Source organism: Trachemys scripta, chromosome 3 (genome assembly GCF_013100865.1).
Source record: "Trachemys scripta elegans isolate TJP31775 chromosome 3, CAS_Tse_1.0, whole genome shotgun sequence".
In the NCBI taxonomy this organism is placed as follows: Eukaryota; Metazoa; Chordata; order Testudines; family Emydidae; genus Trachemys; species Trachemys scripta.
Window position 1 is genome coordinate 136,554,606 of NC_048300.1, and position 10,257 is coordinate 136,564,862.

A 10,257-nucleotide genomic window follows, 5' to 3' on the forward strand; every position below is an offset into this window, starting at 1 on the left:
TGTTAAACCAGATGTCAGCATAAAGAGATGTACATGTTACCAAGCCAAAGATTTAGCTTCGTGGATAGGGAATATTTTTCTTCAAAATACATCAAACAGTTACTTGTTGTTGGCTCTAACACCTTCTGATGAAAGTGACGTTTTCGTTAAGAAACTTTAAAGATAAAAAAGGCTAAAATTGATTTTTAAATTAAGCTTCTCTACAATAGATTTAAACTGGTCGTTTTAATCGCCTTAGTTTAAATCGATTCACCCTAGCTTCACCCCTTTTAAATCCAGTGCAGCTGGATATTACCTCTTCCTTCCATTTCTTTTTCCTACTTATGTATTATCACTCTCTCATATTTGTTTAATATGTTTTCTTTTAAGGTGTGTTTACATTTTTGGATATATTTAGAAACTATTTTTATGTTGTACAGCACCTTTCTTGTCTGTGAAGTGTTGTGGGGTACTCTGAAAACAATAAAAGAAACCTTATTTAGAAGCAGGCCCAAACTAGAATCACAGGTGCATGTCCCTGAAACTTCAGTGCTGATTTTTTTTGAGGTAAAACAAACTTGATTCACTTTCTTAAAAGCAAAACAGTACACTAGGCACAATCCCCTCGAAGTCTGATAGAGTATTGGCAGTGTTTTCAACAAGGGCAAGACTGAGCCAATGAGATATTTCAATCATTCTTCCCACACTTTCCTAAAAAGTAACATAATGCTGATATTCCATGCACTTCCTATTATTATTACTGGAATATTTTAGGGTATTGACTTGTTTCTATACCTTACCTAAGTAACAATATATAATGATATTGATCCTTCTCTTTTCATATTTTCAGACTTCTTTCTCTGTGTATGTGTACCCTTTTTTTTTACTGTCACTAATTTGATCTGAGCAATTTCCTCTTCCCTTCTGAATTCTCTCATCCACCCTCTCCTTTCTCCACTATAGGTATACTGAAATATGAAAAAGCATTTTTCTAAAAGTCAGATTTTCTTAACTATGTTGATTATGCCCTCTTAGATTATAAAATTCTGAAGATTTTAAAAATCTATTTTACATTTATCTATATGATTTTTCTTTATTCTGTATTTCTCACACTTGGAAATACAAACTAGATTAGTCATTTTCGTTCTTGTTTATAGAACTTTCCAATTCAACTCATGTATGAAACTATACATTTAAGTTTCAAACACTGCAGGAGACTAAAATAATAGGGGAATTAGATAATTTTCAGTGAAATTAAAATCTTGTGTTTTTGTAAAACCTGAATTTTTAAATGAATTTTGACATCTGCTGAAGTTCATGAGGAATTTTTGTGTCAAAATGAATTTTTTTTTCTTTTTAAATTGTGCAGATGCCATTTTGGTCAGATATGACAATCAAATGTTATATTATATTTTTGTTCTTGGGTTTTGAGGTATTCTAAGATATCCAGAGTGTATAGTTTGTAAATTTCAATAATTGATTACTAGAAAGTGTTATTAAGAACAATCTATGGTCTATATTTTCCCATTGAAATAAAAGAAATTCAAGCCCATGAGACCAATTATTACTGATGGGAGTTCCCAGGATTAGTTCTCTTTGTGTTGATGGATGAATCAGAGGTCCTTTAAAATTAAGCTGCCCAAAATGTTATGGGATATTGTGCTGAACCATACCCTGGGCTGAAATCCCTTAATTCCTGGAAATAGGAGAAAGGTGGCAGGAAGGTCACTTTAATCTATAAATATTTGTTAAATAGTTCTTTTGAAAGAAAACAGTACTGAGTGAAATTTAACTGAGTTTGTCTCAACTACAAAAACTGTTCATCAGAGGTTTTCAAGGCTTCTGGAATTATGGAATTGCTGTAGCACCAGTTCAGACCCATATTAGGCAGCATAAATGGACTTATACATATACCTTTAAAGAATATTTTAAATATTAAAGAATATTTTTCTTTGTTTATAGAATTCTGGGATTGAGAAAGCATTTCTGTTTGATGTAGTCAGTAAAATTTATATTGCAACGGACAGTACTCCAGTGGATATGCAAACTTATGAGCTCTGCTGTGATATGATAGATGTTGTTATTGATATTTCTTGTATCTATGGGTAAGTAGATTGTTGTTAATCATGCTTGTTAATCTTCTTTAGCCACCTTATTAGGCTAGAATATATTATACGGTGACTAAAAACTGAATGTCCTACAGATTGGAATGACTTTGAAACATTGCAAATTTACAGGTAACACAGTACTGTATGTCAAAGTGAATGGGAAATCACCTAAAGTATCCCAAATACATGTAATCCCATGGAGACTTTAAATATGCTATGATAATAGCTATGGCCTTAACTAATTCACGGTCCATTTTGGTCAACGGTCATAGGGTTTTCATGGTCATAGGATTTTAAAAATCATCAGTTTCATGGTTTCAGATATTTACATCTGAAATGTCATGGTGTTATAACCATGGAGTCCTGACCCAAAAAAGGGTTGGGGGAGGTCTCAAGGCTATTGTAGGAAGGTTGTGGTGTTGCCACCCTTACTTTTCCGCTGCTGCTGACGGAGGTGCTGCCTTCAGATCTGGGTAGCCGGAGAGCAGCGGGCAGCACAGACATGAGAGTTGTTTGGTGTGTGTGGGGTCATCACTTTTTGGGGAGGAGAAAGGGCTGGCCTTACGGGTGGGTGACCGCCTTTGGCCCCATAGTCAGAGCGTGCTGTGGGTCTTCCCCCTCCCCCCCTCGACCCGCCAACCCAAGGGCCCTTTAACCGTCGAGTGCTGGGGAGGGGCAGTGCTGGGGACAAGGTTCCGGAACCTTTGTAGAAGTGGGTGACCACCAGTACCAGGAAGGCTGGGGGCCATGCACCCCATTTTTAACATGGGCGTAGTTTGGGGGTGGGGTGGTGTTGCCCCCGTAAACTGCAAACCTAGGGCAGACATGGATCGGCAGACACAGATCGGCGCTGGCAGCTGCCCCACTGTGAAGTGCAGCCCCTGCTGGCGTCACTCCAGGCCTGCCCGTGGCTTGCAATTTGGAGGGGCAATGCCACCCCTCCCCCCCCAACTATACCCATGTTAAAGTGGGGGAGGGACATGGCCCACTGGCTCCCTTGGTTCTAGCGCAGTTGGCTGGAGGCACCCCAGCCGGGATCTCCTACCATGTGCCAGACTCCAGCTGCTAGTCCCGGCTGGGCTGGGAAGGGACGCGTCTTCCTCTTCTCTTGCAGGGGCTGCTCCTGGTGCTGGGTCAGACCCACTTCCAAGAAGCTGCCTGGCTGCAAGAAGCTGTGCTCCTGCTCCCTGTACAGTGACCCCTCCCTCTGCGGTTGGGGAGCAATGGGGGCAGGAAACGGGGTGGGGGCGCAGAGCTTCCTGCAGCCAGGGAAGGTTCCCAGTGGTGCATCTGACCGGCCCCGGGAGTGGCCTCTGCAGGAGAAAAGGAAGTCCTGTCCCTCCCCAACCCCGCCAGGGCTAGCAGCTGGAGCCTGGCGCATGGTAGGAGCCCTGGCTGGGGCGCCCCCAACTCTGCCCTTCCCTGGCAGATTTCACAGGGGAGACAAGATTTCATGGTCTGTGATGCATTTTTCACAGCCATGAATTTGATAGGACCCTAATAATAGCCATTAAAATAGAAATGGGGAGCGGACCATCCTTTTAAAATGACATTATTTTGTGAATCTCAGTGTTGAATTTCACACACAAATGTTTGCCATTTTGTTTTAAAGTGAAGCTCCCATTACTATTGTTGTTTAGTTTGCCATCAAATGGTACTTGAGCATATGCTACTCCTTGCCTCCTTCCTCCCCATACTCTTGTTCTCAGCTATCTTGACTTTCATTTTCCCATCTCCTTTCATTAGCAATCATACACTTCACTGCTGTAACTCTAAATCTTCTAAGGTACCTGTTACAGTTTGATCCTGAGATGTGTGGAACATCCAGTGTTCCGACTGAAGTCAGGATCATAGTGAGGTAGAAATAGTGCATCCTGGAACACAGCCCTCTAAAGGTTAATCCATAAAATACTCAATAGAGACTGTGTGGTGGTCTTTGGTACCTGCAAACACTACAATAGGGTTTTTAACGATAACAAGTGGGCAAAGCTCTTTCTGAAAAAGACCCTATCTTACAGGTAGCATTTGAATCATTTGCCTGGCTCTCAAAGTTTTACAGCTCTGTTAAATGTACAAAGCATAGTTTTGGCTGAGGTAAAGTACACATTAGATTTTTAAAAAGGGAGAAAAAATGTAGAATTTTCTTAAAGTTTATATTTTATTACAGATTGCATGAATTCAGATGCTTAACTAATCTTACAAAAGCTTGTGCCTTGCAGATACATATAATAATTAAGGATCAGTTTCTGTGACATTATATTTTAAGGAAAAAGCTACTGCTGTGTACATCAAAAATAAACAGATCTAATTTATTACTTGTTGTGTACCATTAGTGGACATGGCACCTTATATACGTGTGCAAAAACTGTGACTGTCCCATGTGCTCTTTAAATAACTGTTTAGCATTTGTGACCAGTTAAAAATCTCTATTTGTCATCTTATTGAGATATAGTGTAGTTTAGAGACATAAGGTAAGACTTGAGTATACAGATTTTTTTTAATTGATTAGGATTATTTTAGCTTGCAGAAAGAGAGAAGTGTAAATGATCGAGACATTAAACTGCAGAGAAGCTGCTCTGATGCACATTTGACCTTTCCCCAAATACAAGACCAAGATGACATATAATAAATTGAAGACAAATGTAAAAGGAATCAAAGGAAATGCATATCCACAGAATGTGGAATCTTGAACTTGCTGCCCCAAGATATTGATGCAAATAGTTCATGAGACTGGGGCGCATTACCCATTTAGAGTAATAAAATTGCTATGTGCATTTACACTACTGGGATCAAATTACAAGGTTTATCACAGGTATTTGCTGATTATCAGCTTGAGTCAGGAAGAAGTCTCTCCTCTTGGTATACTGTTGCATAAGTGGGAGCGTTGTGGGGAATTTAATGTATTGACCTGAACTATCAGTCAGGTGCCACTGCCCAAATCAAGTTTCTATACTCAGAATTGTCAGGCCAGAACAGAGTAATTGTTTCACAGTCTTTATTTGAACTAAGGTCAGACTGTTGTATATTAATAAAAATGCAAACAAGTTTGTGGTAGATTGGTCTATAACAGACAGGAAAGTGTGGTTTACTTCAGATATGTGACAGTCAGGATATCTGGGTTCTGTTCCCAGCTCTCACAGACTTCCTATGTGACTTTAAACAAATCCTTTAATCTCCCTCTCTGTCTCAATTTTCATATTGTGTAAAATAAGGATAATACCTATCTCACAGAGAGAAGCTATGAAGCTGAATTTTTCATAAGCACATTTTGAAATATTTAGATGGAAGGTTCTATATAGACAGATAATTCAAATTTGTCCAGGGACTTACTACATGTTTTTTTTTTAATTTTGCCACTTAGGCTCAAAGAAGATGGTGCGGGAACACCTTATGACAAAGAATCAACAGCAATCATAAAACTGAACAATACAACTGTCCTTTATCTAAAGGAGGTGACAAAATTCCTTGCTCTTGTTTGCTTTGTAAGAGAAGAAAGCTTTGAGAGAAAAGGTATTTTTAATTTTTTTGTAGTAATCTATTTTTTTACTTCATATTCACAAGCTAATGAGTAACTGTGGAGTTGTCCCTTGATGATGTTATGACTTCTAGTGGTATCACAAATATAAAATAAAAGCATAGTTTGATATGTTTTTAATATCATTGTGCTTAAAATTATGAGGTGTTTGTGTTGCCACTCATATAAGATGAAATGATAAATATATTAACAACTTTCCTGTATGGGAAGAAAGCCATACAATTAAATGTCAAAAGCAATAAGACTTCCATTTATACTAATACAAAAATAATGTTTCAGCACATCTTCGCTAACTTTGCATTGCACTTATTGATATAAGAATATGTAATTGTAATATCCTATCCACAGAACCCAAGAGAAAATCGTTTGAGTCCTTACTTTTCAATAAGAAAAGATTTGTTTTGTTTTTGCCTCTTTGAGATTTTTTTTTTTAATTGCATGTTTGGAAACCAGGCAGTTTTCAGGTTTTGTATATCAGGTACGAAGCTTGTGAGTAACCACTCTGACTCTTGCCAAGGTGAGTATTAACAACTCTAGTTCACTGTCCAGCTGTTCATTGGCTAGTGTGCATTGAGCTGTTGGTCTTGGTCAGATTCCTAATGGAGAGGTGTCTGTGTGTCTCCCAACCCACCAGTATTGTTGGTTCTAATAACCATACTTGACAGTCTCATAGACTGAGCTGTGGAGAATGAACTATTGTCTTAGCCCTAGAATGCACCTCCTCCCTCTCAAGATGAATGTACGTAAGCAGGTCAGCAATACTGGTGCTATCCCTGTTCAGTGAATTGATTAGAGGACTTGTTTGTCTCATTTTACGGAATTCCAGTCATAGTGGGTATCTTATCAATATAGAATGAGTGATTGGTGTTGGTGTGACTATATAGCTCTAGTATATTTGGTGTTGTCAAACTGGGATATTTCCTCAGCACTGAAGCTGGAATTAGCTCTTATATTTTTAATATTATAAGTTGTGCTAACACTAATAGTCATGAAATTGTAAAGAACTCCAAAGCAAGTCTGCCAGGCTTAACCCAAATTTTGCTGTGCTAATACTACTGTGTTAAGACCTTCTCCATTATATCCTTTTATTATAGTGAATTTTTCTGTAACTATGCTGCATTATAGTGTGCAAGGAGTGTAATTTTGGGGTACTTATTGAAAAGACTACACGTTAGAAAACAAAGCATGTACTGAACAAACAATGCTTAACGGCCTTGGTGCTAGATCATTCATTATTTTATATAGTTTTATCATGTCCCCTCCTATTCATCTCCTTTCTAACAATCCCATTATTTTCAATCTCTCTTCATAAGAGTCTTTCCAGGCTCTTTATCATTTTTTTCCACTCTTCTCTGAACCTCCCTCTAGTTCAGCAATACCCTTTTTGAGATTGGATGACCAATACTGCATACACTATTCCAGATGATACTGCAACATTGATTAATATAAAAAGCATTATAAGATTAACCATCCCATTCTTTATGCAACCTAATGTCTTGTTCACTTTTTTTTAACATATTTGTACACTGATCAGAAGTCTTCACTAAGCTGTCTGCAGAGATGCCCAGGGCCCACCTGTGAATTGATACAGTTAATTTAGAACCCTGTTCGGTGTATGAGCAGTTTTACATTTTTTCCTTCCAATATGCATTACTTGGTATTTATAGACATTGAATTTCATTTGCCATCGTGTTGCCTATTCACCTATCTTGTTTAGGTCTCCCTGAAGTTCCTCTTACTGTTAGTCAAGACCAGGTAGGACTATGTCCAGGCTACAGTGGCACAACTGGGACTGTAGCTATAGTCATGCAGTGTACAAGCTTCCTATACTGGTGGAAGGGGTTTTTCCATCAGTGTAGTTGATTCACTCTCTGAGAGGTGATAGCTAAGTCGATGGAAGAATTCTTCCATTGACCTAGCTGCATTTACGGTGGGGGTTAGATCAACTTAAGTACATTGCACATGGCACAAAACATTTTCCAGCCCTGAATGATGTGGCTAGGTAGATCTAATTTTTAGGTGTAGACCAGGGCCAAGTTAAATAACTCTGTCATGTGCAAATTTTGCTACCTTCTTCTGTCTCCACCGCTTCTGCTTTTCAAATCATTAATAAATATATTAAATAACATGGAAATCTAGGACAGAATCATGAGATAATACAATGTAAATAATTCAGTTTTAATATTAAATGTGCTTTTGCAGTAAATGAAAAATCATTGTCCATAAGATTGACCCAGTTAAGTGAGTCATTAGTAAATAAAATATGGAAAATAAGTTAATTTGATACTGTATTTTAATATTGTATAAAGATTTTAGAATTTAAAATTCTTTTTTCCTTTTTGTCTCTCTCTGTTTCTAGGACTAATAGACTACAACTTCCATTGTTTTCGCAAGGCCATACATGAAGTATTTGAAGTGAGAATGAAAGTAGTAAGATCTAGAAAACATCAGAGCCAGATGCAAAAAAATAAAAGAGCCACCCCTAATGGCACACCTAGAGCACCACTGTAGCTGAAGTTCTAATGGCATTGTTGACAGCAAGGCTCTTGTTGCACTGACTGAAGGGGAAGAGAAATGGGACTGATATATTACATGGATTTTCCTCCCAACCCCTCAAAAAGGCACCATTTAAACATTTTTATCCAGTCAGTTTTTTCATATACAGTGAGCACTTTGAGCAAAATATTGTATATAAACATTGAGGTGAATATATGTTCTTGTAAGAATTCTCTTAATATATGCTGTAAACTTTTTTCCAGACCATGTTAAGAAAAATCAGCTGTGACAGAAATGTTGGGTACATAATTTGCACTATTTTCGTGTTCTCCTCGTGGAGTTAAACTTTGATAAACTTAGTTTTTTATGCTGATTTTCATGCATGGTGTCAGGTAAAATATATAGTGTAGTTTGTAGCATGTATATAAACAAATTGTTTACTAAACAATCAAGAAAACTTGATACAATTACTTTTTTAAAAATTATGACAGAATACATAACATTCATACAAATCTAACTTCATATTTTTTTTTTCAATTTGTAAGTTGAAGAATTCTTATTTTGAAGTATGATAGCAATAAGAGCCTTACCAACTGGTAGGTAAAAATTAGGTTTTGTAAAACAGGCCTTTGGCTAAACTCTACCCAAACTGCTCCATAACACTGGTAATGCCCTCTCAGTTGGGCTTTTTATTATAATTTACCTCAACATATATCTCTAAAATAACTTTCTATACAGCTATTATTTTGTAATACTGCTTTATGTTGCATTGGTGTTTTTATAACATTTCAGGAACAGGGTGTGTAACTGAAGGATTTTATTTATATGCTTAGTTTGAGAGTTGAGCCTCTACAGTTGGAGGAAGAAAAAGGTTGTATTTCATTTCTGCCATACCAATATAATATAAAGTTTCAGGTATATTAAAGCATTAGAGGAAAATCCTAAAGTTGCTCATGCTGGAGCCCAGTTCTACTTGCTTTACTTGGGTCAAATCTCCCTTTGATTTCAGAGGGAGTTCTTAAATAAGGACTGAAGTATTGGTCTCTTTTACTCTAATCTACATAGATGTAGCTACTTTCTGTTTTAACACTGATCACAGCGGCAGATCTGTTCTTGCAGCAATTACGGCACTACCCACCCCATAAAGGAGGGCAGGGAGAAGTAAAATATGCCTTCTCAATTCTGTATTCATTTTATAGTTGTAGCTTAAAGAATAGCTTTGCCAAATGAAAGAGCACACAAGGGAGAGCAGCTCCTGTACCCACGCCTCCCTACATAGGGCTTATGTGCACATGGTTCTAGAACAGCTGCAAGAGTTGACTGAATAACCTCATAGCCAGAAAAGATAAGGGAGAAGCACTTTTGAAAGTTTCCTTTGTTAAAAAGTACACATTCAGTTAAAACAAATTAGGGTGACCAGATGAGAGATGTGAAATATTGGGACGCTGGGTGCTGGCGGAGCAAAAAAACCCCCCAAGAGCCGGTGGCGGAGGAAAAAACAAAAGCAAAATGCAAAAAAAATCCAAGAGCCCCCGGAGCATAGGAAAAATTGGTGGGGTCTGAGCACCCACCGGCAGCTCCACGCCCTGCCTCTACCTCCCCTGAGCTGGGTGCTGAATCCTGCTTCTCCCCCCTCCCTCCAGCGCTTGCGCCACCATACAGCTGATTAGCGCAAGCCTGGGAGGGAGGGGTGAGGAGGAGGAATGTGGTGTGCTTGGGGAAGAGGCGGGGCCAGGGCGGGGATTTGGGGAGGGATCCAATGGAGCAGTGAGGGGGCGGGGCTGGGGCGGGGGGGCATGAGCACCCTCTGCCTGTGCACCGGGAGGCAAAATATCGGGACAGTTCACGTCCTGACTGAACATTGGTCGGGACGCAGGACAAACAAGTAAATATCGGGACGTCTGGTCACCCTAAAACAGATTGTAATGCTGCACTTTTAATTGTGGACTAAAAGCACCAGTATTTTTTGGCTTATGACAGAAATGGAGCGTTTTTACCAACAGCAAACATAGTCATTGAGAGACTTGCTGAATACATACACTGTATTCTGTTATAAGCCCATCTTGGAACGTCTTATGCAATTCTTTAGCTTTTGTTACTGTGCCCAACATCATGGTAGTAGAGTGCCAGCTGAGATGG

The 10,257-nt window shown here is 38.6% G+C and overlaps 1 protein-coding gene across 2 annotated transcripts in view; it reads left to right on the forward strand.

Annotated features, from left to right (window-relative positions):
* Window positions 1-9,807, forward strand: part of RRAGD (Ras related GTP binding D) — a 29,447-nt gene extending 19,640 nt beyond the window's left edge. For both annotated transcript variants that reach the window (XM_034766047.1, XM_034766048.1), the window contains exons 5-7: window positions 1,942-2,084; window positions 5,449-5,597; window positions 7,982-9,807. In XM_034766047.1, the coding sequence (XP_034621938.1) occupies window positions 1,942-2,084; window positions 5,449-5,597; window positions 7,982-8,133 (444 nt within the window). In that variant the 3' untranslated portion in view covers window positions 8,134-9,807. The remainder of the gene's footprint in view (window positions 1-1,941; window positions 2,085-5,448; window positions 5,598-7,981) is intronic.
* Window positions 9,808-10,257: the final 450 nt, after the last annotated feature.